The sequence below is a fragment of the Mustela nivalis genome, assembly GCF_964662115.1.
Source record: "Mustela nivalis genome assembly, chromosome: X".
Lineage (NCBI taxonomy): Eukaryota > Metazoa > Chordata > Mammalia > Carnivora > Mustelidae > Mustela > Mustela nivalis.
Window position 1 is genome coordinate 16,371,403 of NC_139040.1, and position 16,023 is coordinate 16,387,425.

The window sequence follows — 16,023 nt, forward strand, 5'->3', positions numbered from 1 at the left end:
CCTGGGTGGCTCAGTGGTTAAAGTCTCTGCCTTCGGCTCAGGTCATGATCTCAGGGTCCTGGGATTGAGCCCTGCATCGGGCTCTCTCCACGGCAGGGAGCCCGCTCCCCCGCCTCCTCTGCCTGCCTCTCTGCCTACTTGTGATCTTTGTCTGTCAAATAAATAAATAAAATCTTTAAAAAAAAAAAAAAACCTGTCTTCCTGCTCCCAAGAAACAAGAGGTTCCGCTGGTGCCGTTCTTCATCTACACAAAGATGAGCCTGCGATCTGAACAATTTCCCAGGATCCCAAGAGAAAGCCCTGTTACTCAAACACAGTGACAAGTCATCAAGGCTACTGTGTGTTTGAAACTTACTGTGGGTGCGAATGTCACTAGCTTCCCCAACGCATTCTACCATATAATCACCATTCGCTGTGCTCGGTAAAGATTACAATTAAAAGAGCTGCTAAAACTTAACAGACAAGGAAAAAGTAACTGACAGAAAATGACACTAGGTTAATCTGTAGAGAAATGATAGGTATGCGGAGTTTCTTTTAAAGAGACAGCCTTTATTGTAGGGATGTTTACACTGAAGAATTCAAAACATGGTAACGGGTTTTTGGTTTGTTTGGGTTTTTTTTTTTAAATTTATTTACTGATTTGTATTTAAAAGGAAATGTTGACACAGATTCCCCAGAAATCATCTGAACAAGCGGGAGAAAACAATTAATCCTGCTGAAACAGTAAAATAATTCCAAGACATATGGTTTACCCAACAGACAATACTGTAGATGCTGTCGCTGATAGGAAAACTGACTGCTCCTTACTCTTTTAAACACACAGTGATATATAATTAACAATATTCAATCACTTCTGTTCTTTCCTGAATATATAAAAATTAAAATACCAATTAAAAAACTAATATATCTTCTCTTTAAATGTTTCTTACAGATACAATTTCAATATTTTCATTCGATAGTGGTGTAGCTTAAGAGATTTTTTTTTATTCACAAGTCAAACAACACTCCACGCCAAGAGAACGGATAGTCTATAGGCTCGTATTGCAAATAAAGACTTCAGGAATGGAGCAACGGGCATTTCTAAAATACAAAATGGATAAAATTCTGAGAGGATACATGCAATAAAGCTCTATGGAGCAGCTGGCCACAGAACTAGAACATTCTACTGATGATTTCAGTGGGGCTCCAGATGCTTCCGAACTCAACGTAAACTCTCATCTCAGGCTTTGTATTTTGCTTTTCCAGTTTCACTAATGACACAAACATGCTACAAAATAAAAATCCAGAGATTCACATTAGAAAAGCGTATCCTGCAATGGAAGGCAAGAACAGCATTTTGCACGGCTTGGGGGAACAGCGCTGTGCTGCAGGGGCTCCACCGGACAGACAGACAGAGGCTAGCGGGGCCTTCCTCACCGGGTGCGGAAAGGCACGCTCTCGCCTCCTGCCCACGAAGCAGAAGCAGGTGCTTGAAGGAGAGTGAGTGAAAAGACTTAGACCAGTTCATTTATTTCTCACTTATGACCACATCTATCATCTGAAATAATAATGGGACAGTTACTATATGTTAAAGCTGTTCGACTGTTGCAGCCAACAGAAGTGTCACCCCAGCCTGGCCAAGTTCCAGCTCTAAGGACGTCTGCGCTTGACTACAGCTTTATGTGACTAATGGGAACCATCAGTCTGTTCAAATTATGAGGTGCTGGAAAGAGAAAACAATTCCTCTCTTTCGTAAATTTTTATACAGGCTCTGAAAAATGAGTGAGAAAAAGAGGCATTACTTACATTCAAATCCCTGAAGTATTCGTTATAGTCAAGGGCATATCCTACAACAAACTTGTCGGGAATTTCAAATCCAACAACTGAAAAGAATCATAAATCATCACTCAGATACAGAAAACATCATTTTCGATTCAAATGCTTATGAATGTGCCTCTCTACAGATTCTCTCTAAAATCTTAAGGAAAAAAAAAAATACCCTCTGAAGTAACTCTCAACCATTTCAGAGAAAACTTTCTCAGGTTGGGGCGCCTGGGTGGCTCAGTGGGTTAAAGCCTCTGCTTTTGGCTCAGGTCATGATCTCGGGGTCCTAGGATCGAGCCCTGCATCGGGCTCTCTGCGTGGTGGGAAGCCTGCTTCCCCCCCTCTCTCTGCCTGCCTCTCTGCCTACTTGTGATCTCTCTCTGTCACTCTGTCAAATAAATAAATAAAATCTTAAAAAAAAAAAAAAAAACTTGCTCCGGTTAAGGACGGTTAAATGACTGACAGAAAGTAATTCACTTACAGTCTGGTTTATAGCCAACACTTCGAGGGGTCCTCTTCACCAGCAAGCTGTTAATTACAAAATGTAACATGTGACATAGGGAGACATGACAGGGCATTACAAAAGGGGACATTCCTGCTTTGAGACATGGTCTCTCCTACACCTAGAATATTTTCTATGTAGAAAGACTACGAAATGGGCAGCGAGCTTGCAGGGACCGGGCAGGACAGCAGTGAGCTCCCGCCACAGCCGAGACCCTTGCCTGATCCCCACTAGGAACATGACTGATGATTCTGAGATGGTTCTGACCCCGACTACTCACGCACCCATCAGAGGGCAGCAGATCAGAAGGATGAATGGATGGGGAGTGTCAACGGGCAGTTTCAGGATCCCTGGAAGGCCAATGCTACAACTGCAAAGGGGTGCGGGAGATGTGAGCGTCACCTTTTGAGACTCTTAATACGTGGCTTACAAAGATCGTGAGGCTAAAAATAACTAGCATGTTCAAGGAGCTTGTACTGATTTTTGAGAACAAAAACTACAGTTGGGATACGCCACCTCTAACATAAGCTCATGTCGTAACCCAAGTGTGTACTGCCTGCTGGAATTTTTCAGCCATTAAGAAAACCTATTGGGGTGCCTGGGTGGCTCAGTGGTTAAAGCCTCTGCCTTCGGCTCAGGTCATGGTCTCAGGGTCCTGGGATTGAGCCCCGCATAGGGCTCCCTGCTTGGCAAGGAGCCTGCTCCCCCACCCCACTGCCTGCCTCTCTGCCTACTTGTGATCATTGTCTGTCAAATAAATAAATAAAATCTTAAAAAACAAACAAACGTTAACAAACAAAAACATATGAAAATCCTATAAAAAAAAAAGAGAAGCTATCAACAGTGTTTTGATAACCTTTATGTATGTTAAGGGCAGTCCCAGTAAAACTTACGATTTTATACCTTCTTAGATAAATATATTTCAAAAGCTGGAAAGGACAGGGGTGCCTGGGTGGCTCAGTCGGTTAGCCCCTGCCTTCAGCTCAGCTCATGATCCTGGGGTCCTGGGATAGAGCCCCTCCCTCCCCCGCATCGTGGTCATCAGGCTAACTGCTCAGTGGGGAGCCTGTTTCTCCATCTGTACCCCACCGCCCCCCTGCTTGTGCTCCCTCTCTCCACTCTGGTCTCCTCTCAAATAGTTAAATAAAATCTTAAAAAATAAAAAAAAAAGCTGGGAAGGGCACAAAATGATTTTCAATCTTAGTTACACATCAGACTCGCCTGGGAACTTTAACAAAACAAAACTCAGGTACCCGGGCCACACCCCTGACCGATTACATCAGAATTGCTGGGATGGGGCACAAACGTGGTTTCTTTTTGTTTTGTTTTGTTTTACAATTTGTATAAGTAAATAAACTACAAGGCATACTTCAGAGATCTTGTGGGTATGGTTTCAGAGCACCACAACAAAGCAAGTATCACAGTAAAGGGAGTCAAATGAATGTTTTGGCATAAAAATTATGTTTATGCTACACTGTAGTCTATTAAGTGTGCTACGGCATCACGTCTAAAAAAGCACGCATCTTAGAGACATTTTATTGCTAAAAGGCTTTCATTTGAGTTTTCAGAATTCATAATCACTGATCACCACAGCAAATATAAAAATGAAAAAGTTTGAAATATTCCAAGAATTATCAAAATGTGACAGAGAGGGGCGCCCGGCTGGCTCAGCTGGTTTAGCGTCAGGCTCCCTGCTCAGTGGAGCCTGCTTCTCCCTCTCCCTCCGCTCCTCCCCCTGCTCATGCTCTCCCTCTCTCTCAAATAAATAAATAATCTTAAAAAAAAAAAAGTGACAGGGACGTGAAGTGACCAAATGCTGTTGGAAAACTGGTGCCTACAGACTTGCTTGATGCTGGTTGCCACAGGCCTCTGATCTGTAAAATACACAGTATCTGGGGCGCATGGGTGGCATATATTTGTGGGGGGGAAAAAAAAGAAAGGTCTAAACTCAGTTACGTAAGTACAATCCAAAAAAATAAATAAATAAATAAGAAGGGGCGCCTGGGTGGCTCAGTCGTTAAGCATCTGCCTTCAGCTCAGTTCATGGTCCCAGGGCCCTGGGATCAAGCCCTGCATCAGGCTCTCTGTTTGGCAGGGAGCCTGCTTCTCCCTCTGCCATTCTCCCTGCTTGTGTTCCCTCTCTTGCTGTCTCTCTCTCTCTCAAGTAAATAAATAAAATTAAAAAAAAAAACCCACAGTATTTGCCAAGTGCAATAAAGCAAAAGCACAATGAACTGAACTATGCCTACGTTAAGAGTTACTAAGCAGATAGAAAGTCCAACATGAACAGCTTATTCAAATTCTTCATTTTGAAAGAATTATGTAACTTTTGAAATAATAATATAAATAATTACAGGTTGCCGGAAGTCACAGAAATGCGCAGGGCCGTGCCATGTGCCCCCCGCCCAGCCTCCTCCAGTACTAAGAGCTCCCATTAACTGGCAGATCACCACGACCAAGACGCGGGCTCCAGGGAACTGACCTTGTCCAGATCCCACGAGTCTCACACGCATGCATTTGCGTGCGAGTGTGTGTGCTTCTGCACGACTTTATCACACATGCGGGTTCAAGTGACCACCACCGCCTCGGGATGACAGGACGTCCCATCGCACGAGGCTCTATTCACAGTCACGCATCACGTTCACCGCCCTCACCCCCGGTAACCACTCACATGCTCTCCACTTCTGGCATTTTGTCACTTTAAGAAGGTTGCATAAATGGAATCATATAGGAGGCAACCTTTCGAGATTGGCTTTTTTTTTTTTTTTTTTTAAGGAGACTCCACACCTAGCGTGGAGCCCAGCATGTGGCTTGAACCCATGACGCAGAGATCAAGAGTCAGACATTTAACCGACTGAGTCCCCCAGGCACCCCGGACACTGGCTTTGATGAGCACAAGCCCCTTGAGGCTTATCTAGGTTGTCCCGTGTTCCTTCGTACGACTGAGCAGGACTCCATGGAACGCTGCCCTGCGGTCCGTTTCGTCATTCACCCACTGATGGGCACTTTGGTTGATTCCTGTTTGGGCCTATGACAAATGAAGCTGCCGCGAGCTTTCGTGTATGAATCTCCAGGAGGACCTACGTGCTCATTTCTCCGGGACAAATGCAAGTGCTGGAGTCGTACGGCAGCTACGTGCTTAGTTTCTCACAAACGCGACAAGCCGTTTGCCAAGGCAGCCAATCCATCTGACATTCCCACCGATTCACAGTTTTAAAATTTTTAATCGAACTTCTTGGAATACCCAGGTGGCTCAGTTAGGCAACTGCCTCTGACATGGGTCATGATCCTGGGGGTCCTGGGATCGGCTCCCGCGTTCGGCTCCCTGCTCCACGGGGAGCCTACCTTTCCCTCTGCCTGCTCTGCCTGCCGCTCCCCATGCTTGGGCTTTCTCTCTCTCTCTGACAAATGGATAAATAAAATCTTTAAAAAAATATTAAAAAATAAATAAGTAAATTTTAATTGAACTTTTAAAATATTTTTTTATTTGACAGAGACCACAAGTAGGCAGAGAGGCAGGCAGAGAGAGAGAGAAGCAGGCTTCCTGCTGAGCAGAGAGCCTGATGCAGGGCTCAATCCCAGGACCCTGAGATCATAACCTGAGCCGAAAGCAGAGGCTTTAACCCACTGAGCCACCCAGGCGCCCCTTAATTGAACTTTTTAAGTTAAAATGCTTATCTAGTCCTTCTTAAGCCTGCACTGAATAAAAAGAACAAGCTGCCAGGCTTACTTTCTATGTATTGAGCACAGGTTACATACACACCACGAACAGATATGTATCTGTGATATTAAAACCGAATGGTGAGGGCGGGATTAAGAAAAAAAGGTTAAGAAAACACTGACTTAGGCCAGCTCCATCACTATGAAATGAATGACCAAAGCACCCTCTGGGCACTCCACACCTCCAGCAACACAAAAGCCCTCTCTCATGAGGCAGTCTACCTCAATTCCGCAGCCTACTCCAGGAAGGAGGGAAAAAAGACTATCCCGAGGCTACAGAAGTACCCTGTGCCACAGGAGAGACATAAGCAAGTGCAGGCCTGGCTTACAGGAAGCCACTTAGTGCCCCAGAGTGCAATGTGGATAGAGACCCTCTCGTCACACCTGTCCCCAATCCACTGAAAGGGACCTACCCACATGGGCGCCAGCTATCAGAGAAACCTGATAGGACAAACTGCTGACAGACGGGTCACAGAAGGCTCACGCTGATTCAGAGATGCTCGATATGGGATACTTGGACCCTTTAAAAGGGGTTTATCAAAACCAGTTATTCATTTAGGAAAAAAATTAGATTACTATCTGACCCCTACACAAAAATTACAGAGTGGTCAAAGACTTAAAAATAGAAGATGAGGGGTGCCTGGGTGGCTCAGTGGGTTAAAGCCTCTGCCTTCGGCTCAGGTCATGATCTCAGAGTCCTGGGATCAAGTCCTGCATCGGGCTCTCTGCTCAGCAGGGAGCCTGCTTCCCCCTCTGCCTCTCTGCCTGCCTCTCTGCCTACTTGTGATCTCTATCTATCAAATAAATAAATAAAATCTTAAAAAAAAAAGAAGATGAAATTGCAAAAGCCAAAAAACAAATAAACAACAAAAACAAAAAACAATCCCCCAAAACCACCTCGGGTGTTACTCTACCAGAACCTTACGGTGGTAAACAAAGCAGGAACTGTGAGCCGGGTTGCCTGGTTCAAGCCTCACCCCACAGTGTGCTGGGCGCTGTGCTGTGCCTCTGGACAATTCCCTAGGCCTTGGTGTCCCTATCTGTAAAGTGGGAGCCACAGTGCTCCTTCAGAGTTGTAAGGGGTTCAGCTGTAAACTAGAAACAAAGGTAGAGCTAAGAAAGCAAAAGCCTAACAGCAGAGGCAGGGCCCGGAGGGGAGGTTGGCATACGTCATCACTCAATTCCAGGAGCTCCGGATCCTCAGCACCTACTACTTCCCCCTAAACCCAGTGTGGGATCCTTGGTCTCAGTTCGTCAAGCAAGCCCCAATGTTCTACCAGGCTACTCAAGACAAGGTGACATCATTATTAGCATGCTGAAAAACCAAGTGTTAATAATATTAAGCAAAAATATAACTGCAATGAAGGGCTTCATTAACACATGACAAAATTATTTACAAAGCATATTTACTGAGTCTTATTTGAGATCATATTACTTTTTGAAGATAAACAAGTTGAGAACATTTACTCTTACGAGAAGCAATTAATGACTGAAGCCCGTTTCAAATGAAGAAAATAGCCCGTCAAAATGTTATACACATACCTTGCAACCTTGACCATCTTTGGATTGTGTTCCTTGACCAAGGAAAGCAAGGTCTGCATTGTTTTGCCAGTGTCAATTATATCCTTTAAAAGAAAAAGACAAGACATTTATTTATTTATTTGTGTGTGAGAGAATGAGAGAGAAAGAACATGAGAGGGGAGGGTCAGAGGGAGAAAGAGACCCCCCGCCGAGCAGGGAGCCTGATGCGGGACTCGACCCTGGGACTCCAGGATCATGACCTGAGCCACCCAGGTGCCCAAGACAAGACATTTAAAGAGCAAATGAAACTGCATCCTATAAACACGAGACACCGAAACCCCATGGATAAGTATAAGAATGCTATTGTTTTTAGGGTCGCCAACTCTCAGAAGCAGGTGGTTCAAGACGAGAAACACTGCTCCATGCCATCTTTAAAGTCTCCAAATAAGGCTTTACTACATAAAATGACTTTATATTAAAGTGAACCTTAACTACTTAGTCAAAAGTAGGAGACTATTCAAAATAAATACATCTCTAATTGGAAAAATACTGCTTAAACCCTAACCCTAATGTTCTTCAATGAAAACGTGATGGACGGTACAAAGCGGTGCTTCACAAAGTGCGGTCTGGGAGCCGTCAGAAGCATCAGGGCTGGAGACTTGTGAAAAATGCAGAGTTTCGGGCTGCAGTGGCCAGAACTCGGATGGCCCAAGACTCCCGTCCCCTCATGCGCACGCCCAGAATAACCTCCCAACCCCAGCGGGAGCACAACCTGAGAAAATGCTGGAATGGTTAGTGGCCATGTGAGAGGGCCACGTGCAAGGACACGAAGTTGGCCTTTAGGAGCTGGGAGCAACCCCTGGCCCGGAGCCAACAAGAAAACAAGGCCCTTCGTCTTGCAAGCACAAGAACTAAATTCTGCCAACAACTTAAGTGAACTTGGAAGAGGACCGCGAGCCCTGGGCGAGACAGGAGCCCCAGCCTTACTTCAGCCCCAGGAGCCTGAGCAGAGGACTCTGCTAACCTGGACATGCATTGTTTTCAGCTGTTAAATTTGTGGTCATGTGTTAGGCAGCATTGCCCCAGACAAAATCGATCTGAAGTGGAATTAATAAATTTACATTTAAAAACAAGCAACCGGGGCGCCTGGGTGGCTCAGTGGGTTAGGCCTCTGCCTTTGGCTCAGGTCATGATCCCAAGGTGCTGGGATTGAGCCCTGCGTCGGGTTCTCTGCTCGGCAAGGAGCCTGCTTCCTCCTCTCTCTCTGCCTGCCTCTCTGCCTACTTGTGATCTCTCTGTCCAATGAATAAATAAAATCTTTAAAAGAAAATCAGCACATACCCTTCCCCCTCCCCCCCAAAAATAAAAAAAAATAAAAATAAAAAAATAAAAACAAGCAACCAGGGGCACTTGGGTGGCTCAGTGGGTTAAAGCCTCTGCCTTCAGCTTAGGTCATGAACCCAGGGTCCTGGGATCGAGCCCCACATCAGGCTCTCTGCTCAGTAGGGAGCCTGTTTCCTCCTCTCTCTCTCTGCCTGCCTGTGATCTCTGTCTGTCAAATCAATTAATCAATCAATCAATCATCTTAAAAACAAGCAACCAACGGCACCTGGGTGGCTCCGTCAGTTAGGCGTCCAACTGCTGATCTCAGCTCAGGCCTTGATCTCAGGGTCAAGTGTTCAAGCCCGGCGATGGGCTCACGCTGGGTGTGAAGTCTACTTAAAATCAAACCAAAAAATCTCTCAAGCAACTAGTTCCCAGGGATATTCATGAACTCGAATCTTTTGAAGACAGCGTCACCTGTTTAGTTTTTGATCCATAAGCTGAAGTTTCTATTAATAAAAATGAATTGGGGGTTACTGGTGCTCTTAAGCCTTAAGACATTTTATATAAAAGAATGAAAACTCATTCTACTGGTGAGAGTATAAAGCAAATGACTCTGTCGAGTCATTTGGCAGGAATGGTAAAACTGAAAAGGGACCCACTCTATGATTCGGTCACTGCCTGCATTTAGAGAGGACTTACAAGGGCACACCGACACTGCAACTTTGCATTTTAGGACAACTGCATGTCTGAAGGTGAACAACCTCTGAACTTAATAGGAGTGAAAATAAGATATAAGAGGATTATGTATAGTGCGGCACCATATATGTTCTTAGATCCCCAAATATGTTTTGCATGTGGATACACACATGTAATAGAAGCATAAAAAAACATGCACGGGGATGATGTGTATCAACTTTAAAAGAAAGGAAAAACTTTGAAACCCAAAAGAGAGGGTAAAGAAATATACTAGCATTTTCCCATTATCCAATAAAAACAAATTACTAAGTATTTCTTACAAAAAAACCAATCTTACTCCCTTATAACAACATAAGCCCACAGTTAAAACTGATGACGAGGAATTTATTTTCCGGGATTACCTTTAGGACTGTGCATACTAAGTTAGAAAATCATAAACACTATATTGAAAGTATGTAGAACTTACCTCAACAATCAAGACATTCTAGAAGGAAAAGAAATGAAAATCAGTACAGTCAATCAGTGTTTCCAATTATAACTCACATCATATAACAAACTCATTATCCGAGTTCTTGTTTTTAAGATGCTTTCCTATCTCAAAGCCTGATTTAAACAATGGGCCATCTGCTGGGATTTAGTACTCTTTAATGTGAAATTTTCATTGTAGTGGAACTTTTAAAAACAAAATTTGATCTATATAGGTTCATTTTTTTTTTTTTAAATTCTCACTCCTTTAAACAGAGGTCTAATTTTGGGCAAGTCATGAAGTTTCTCTGGGCCTCAGTTTACCATGTGTTAAATAAGGGATGTGAACTAGTATATATCTTCCAACTCTAAGGTTCAAGAACTATAATTTGTACTAGAACTCCAAAATCATGCTTTTAATTCACCATATGGAATCCAGTTCAAAACCTGTTTTCTCATTAGACTAAAACTGATCTGTATTTGCTGTGTGTGTTCATATGCTTGGACTCAACTAAAGGAAGGTACCAATGCTTCCTCCCACCATAAACCCTCACCCCAATTTCTACCTCTCAGAATTTTATAGCTGAAAGAGCCCTTACAGAAGAAACCATCTAAGAATCACCGCCGAGGTACAGAACAGTCCTATCTGTTCTCATGCTGGTTAGAGGAACAAGGCCCCATTTCAAACACTGGTTATAATCACTGTCACAGGAAGAGTCATGCTATATTGTGACCTGCTGTTCTCCCTTCTTGGTCACATACCAGCTGTATGAAAATCTTTATGTTCTATATATTCTTCTAACTCAGTGATTACCACGGTAGGGCACACAAGATCCACAGGGTTGCAAGAAAGAAATGTTAGGCCTTTTTTTAAAAACCTCACCCTGTCTGAGCTGTAATTTTGCATGTATTTTGCAATATGCATAATACTACCACCACAGTCTGTATTATTGTCCCTTTCCTCCTATGACAACTACTTTGTCTCTTTTCAAGATACCGCAATCTCAATCTTTAGTGGAACTGAATTTAATCAATTAATGGGTCAATCATCATTTCATCACCTGCTATGTGATTCTTTCTCAGCATTTTCTCTACCCTCGCTAGCACATCGGAAGGGTAACACTCTCCCATCCTAACTGTGGCTCACTGCCGCAGCAATGTGTAACAGGGGATGGAGTTATAGTTTGAAAACAGCACTGAGGGGTGCCTGGGTGGCTCAGTGGGTTAAAGCCTCTGCCTTCGGCTCAAGTCATGATCTCAGGGTCCTGGGATCGAGCCCAGCATCGGGCTCTTTCCTCAACGGGAAGCCTGCTTCTCCCTCTCTCTCTCTGCCTCCCTCTCTGCCTGTTTGTGATCTCTGTCAAATAAATAAATAAAATCTTTAAAAAAAGAAAACACTGAATTATGAGACAGAAAAACTGGATTCTAGTCTTGACTCTAATACTAAGTAGCTGCACGATCTTAGGTCATAATCATGGACTTCTAGTAATAGGAGATAGCTTGTACAAATCAATCACAGTCCAGAGAGGTTAAATATTTATCTAATACAAAACTATAGTATCTAGAGTATGATCTCAATATATGGTTTTAAAAATAAAGAATGAGAATTTCTACCATTATGGAAAGCTTATTTCATGTCAAATAGCTATATCCTTACTTCATAAATGAAAAAAAGGATGAGCCTCTGAAGTCAGATGATTTGCCTAAAGTCATAAAACTAGCCAAGTGGTAAAGAAGTATTTTCAGAGTCCAAGGTCCATATTCTCAACCACTAACTGGAAAAAAATTTATGTACGTATGTATCTACATAGAATGTCCCCCCAAAATTGGCTGAAATAGAAAGTCTAAATAACCCACAATCTCACCACTAAGAAATAACTTCATCCAACTTAGACGCCTTGATTTTTTCCACAATAAATGTGCTCTACTGTGACTATCAGGAAAAGAAAATTATTTTCGAAAGAGAACTTTTAAGATCACAAAGCCATGTAGTAGGACAGAGCCATTAGGTGGGAAAGGCAAGATCAAATGAAATCCCAGGAGGCTTTGAAGGCTAGGCCCCTTCCAGCACTAAAAACTGACTATAGGAGTAAGGGCTTTAAATGACTTCTAAATATGGGCAAAGTACGTGGAAAGGGAAGACTCGGTCTGGCAGTGGTACATAGGATGGGCAGGAAGGGGAAAGTCAACAGATGATTATAATTTCTCTTTTGAAGTTTTCAAAAATGTTGAGGAGGACAAGATTAGTCTGGCAGGACCCCCATACGGGACAAGAAGATCTGACACACAAGTGTTGTATGCTGAAGTTTTCTACTACATAGCCAGTCAAGTAAGCTATAAACATTTAAAAGCCAGAGAAAGAAAAGAGCTTTGAGGCCAGAAAGACCTGCATTTAAATTCAAGTTCTACCATTCACTGGCAGCATGGCTTTGGACAAGTCCTTCAAATCTGCTGTCTTAGCTTCCTGATCTGTAAAACAGGGGTAACAGTATCTACGCCTCAAGGGCTTGTTGTGAAACTTTTATGAGATTATACCTTTATAACTGGTGGTGTTTCTACATAAAAAACTAACTGGCAGCTGAAAAAAAAACACAGCAATCTATCATTTGTCACTGGTTACTTGGAAATCACTGCACTGCATCTCAAGGCTAATGCTGAAATATCTTAACATCTCTATTATTTCCGCCAATTGCCTATACTGGAACAATCTTGGTGTATTTGGAAAACTCTTTTTGAGAGGTCTTAAAATAGTACTATGTTTAAATTTACTGAGTATTCGAACTACCAGAAAAACTGTTTTAAGAGGCCTACATGCATTATCTCACTTAACGTTCTGAATTCTTTGAGGGGACTGCCGTTATGGTCCCCACCTTACAGAGAGGAGACAGAGGGGTTAGATAATTTGCCCAAGTTCACACAGAAAAAGTTGTGAGCTAGGCTCTAAATCAAAGCCGCCCATCTTGGGGCGCCTGGCTGACTCAATTGGTAAAGCATGCAACTCTTGATCTTGGGGTCATGGATTTGAGCCCCACATTGGGGGTAGAGTTTACCTAAGGAAAAAAAAAAGCTGCCCATCTCTAGAACCCACACTTTCACAACTATCACATGATACCACACTACATGTTTTGTTGTGTGAGTCTACTTTTATAAAGAAGACTGTCTCCCCACTCCCCACCAAAATATATATACTTTTGAAGAATTCTAAATTAGATCACCACAAAGGAAGACAAGGGTACTTTGTAATACAGACTTGAAGTTTAATGTTGGAGTCTGCTGCCTCTTTGCTGTGTGACCTGGAGAAAGACAGCTAACTGAGGTTGATTCCAAGGGTTAAACAGCCCTTGTTTAAGTGCATAAACAACTTGTGAGTTTCCTCTTAGTGATAAAGCAGAGTGTTACTAATTGACTCTTGGCATGAAGTCAAGAGAACTCTTTTCTTCCCCTTCAAGACACATACCTTTCCAGTCAAAGTTGAGAGATCATCTCCACCAATGACTTTGATGTCCCCTGTTGACTGGTCATTCTAGTTTAAAAAAAAAAAAAAAAGATATGTAAGTATCCATGTATATCCTTTTGTGTACACACACACACATACACACACACACACACATCTCAAATTATCAAATGGGAACTAGAAGATTTAAGAAGTTAGCGATCTAATGTCATCGCATTATGATATTCTAAATGATACACACTGTAAGATATGTTTAAAGAAATGAACGACTAGGTAACTTTCAACTAGAGATTAGTAAAAGCTTGAAAGTTCTAATTGGCCATTACTGATCTGATGCTCCTCAGAGCCCTAAAAATAGGGCACACAACATTTTCCAGTGGGCACTATCTTAACAGCCACCATCTTCCATCACGGTCATTTCTGAAACATGAAGTTAGTAGCCTGACCGATGTCTGGTTCTGGCCCTGGACCATTCCCATGAATCAAGCAAGTTGTGGGTTCTGGTCTGTATCACACTCAAGCCCTCAAAAGTCTGGCCCAGGCCCATGTCATCTTCAGCATAGTCTGGAAAACCAGGTCTGATCAGCAGTCTTTCAAGGCCTACCTCTCAGGCTCCCAGGTTTCTGCTATCACAGAATCCAGGAGAAACCCGCACAGGAATTTCAAAGGGAAAATACTCCATATGCACCAGCGTGGATGGTGGTGACAATCATAATTTGGAGCCAACATTGTGCCAGCACAGTAACAGACAAAGAGACCAAGGAACAAAACAGAGCCCGGAAACACACTCAGAAATATCTGAGGATTTAGTATATGATAAAGATGGCATTAGAAGGCAGTAAGGAAAAGATGAATTATTCAACAAAGCAGTTATCTATTTTGGGAATAAAATAAAGTATGATCCCTACCTCACAGCAGACACAGAAATAAATTCCAGATGGATTAAAATCTAAATGTAAAAAATAAAGCCATAAGCAGCCTGAGAGAAAATGTAGAAGTAGTATTTTCACATTTCTTAGAAAGGGTAAAAACCTAGGCATACCATGTACCCAAACTGAAGGAAAAGATCTGTAACAAATAGTCCTTTGTATACCGGGTTCCAAGACTAAGAAGCCAATAGGAAAATGAAAAATGAACGCAAGTAGGCAATTCACGGAAAAAAGGCCAGAACATGGAAATGATATCGATCAGAGAAGCAAACACCAAAACCATGTGGTTCACCCATTCACCCCGGTGAAACTTAATCCTGATGATGTATGTTGACGAAAGTGAGGGGAAACAAGCACTCTTGGTAAGAGAATAATTGGTACAACCTCTTTTTTAAACGATTTTATTTATTTAACTGAGAGAGAGGGAGAGACCGTGAAAGAGGGAACACAATCAGGGGGAGTGGGAGAGGGAGAGGCAGGCCTCCCACTGAGCAGGGAGCCTGATGCGGGGCTCGATGGGGTGCTGGATCTCAGGACCCCAGGATCATGACCCGAGCCGAAGGCAGACGCCTAACGACTGAGCCACCCAGGCGCCCCAAACTGGTACAACCTCTTTTGAAAATGGCACAGCAATAAGCTATTAAAATCGTAAGCATGTGTGCCATTCGCCCCGGCGATCCCACTTCCAGGAACCAATGCTATAAAAACTCACAAACATGCGAAGGTACGTACAAGGAGGTTCACTGTGTCAACTAGTTATAAAAAAAGAAAACGGGAGACAAGCAACAAGTCTATTAACGGAACCTATTTATGAGACTGAGGACCTTCAGTAACGGAACCGATTTAAATTTGGTTCACCCGCACAAGGCAATATACCACACAGCTATTAAAAAGAATCTGAAATCTTTACACACTGACATGGGCGACAGGAATTAAAAACACCAATTAGCAGAGTAATGTGTTGCCTAAGAAACCACTTTTGCTCAGGATTTTAAACAGCTTTATACCATCAATTACCTCTGATTGTGAAAATGCGGATTACAGGGCTTTTTACTTTTCTGTATTTCCATTCTCGTCATACGCTTCGATACACATGTCCATTTTTTATGGCGTGTCATCTTTGAAAAACACAATCGGGACCAAACTATTCAGTGTTGCAACCTAAACAGATCTAAGTGTGACTTCTGATACGAAAACAAAAATCTAGCATCTTACTCCTCATCTTAAGGAAATTACAGATACCCTTTATTCTAACTAACTTAAAATCCAGGGTTTCAAACACAGGGAAGTGATTAATAGCAAAAACAAAGACAATAACAAAAACAAAAACAACAACAACAAAAAAACCCTAAACCCATATACAAAACCTGGAGCTCTCCATGATCGTTGGGTCATAGTAAATGACATACACTGTGTATCAAAGTATATAGTGACATCTTCTGTAGAAGTTTGGTATTACAGTCCAATTCCCAATGATTTTTTAAAAAAAAAAAAAAAAAGAGAGAGAGAGAGAAAGAACTGAAAAGTATGGAGTCACAGAAAAAGCCCTGTGATCCAGAGGCTATGGTGACAGGGTAAGAAAAAAGAACTTCAAGCATGCAAGCTTG

At 42.6% G+C, this 16,023-nt stretch overlaps 1 protein-coding gene across 1 annotated transcript in view; it reads right to left on the reverse strand.

Moving 5' to 3' along the window:
• Positions 1 to 528: 528 nt before the first annotated feature.
• Positions 529 to 16,023, reverse strand: part of HPRT1 (hypoxanthine phosphoribosyltransferase 1) — a 40,763-nt gene continuing 25,268 nt past the window's right edge. The window contains exons 4-9 of the mRNA XM_082717669.1: positions 13,491 to 13,556; positions 10,035 to 10,052; positions 7,568 to 7,650; positions 2,285 to 2,331; positions 1,786 to 1,862; positions 529 to 1,267 (exon numbers count right to left, since the gene is read on the reverse strand). Coding sequence (XP_082573795.1) covers positions 1,220 to 1,267; positions 1,786 to 1,862; positions 2,285 to 2,331; positions 7,568 to 7,650; positions 10,035 to 10,052; positions 13,491 to 13,556 — 339 coding nt within the window. The 3' untranslated portion in view covers positions 529 to 1,219. The remainder of the gene's footprint in view (positions 1,268 to 1,785; positions 1,863 to 2,284; positions 2,332 to 7,567; positions 7,651 to 10,034; positions 10,053 to 13,490; positions 13,557 to 16,023) is intronic.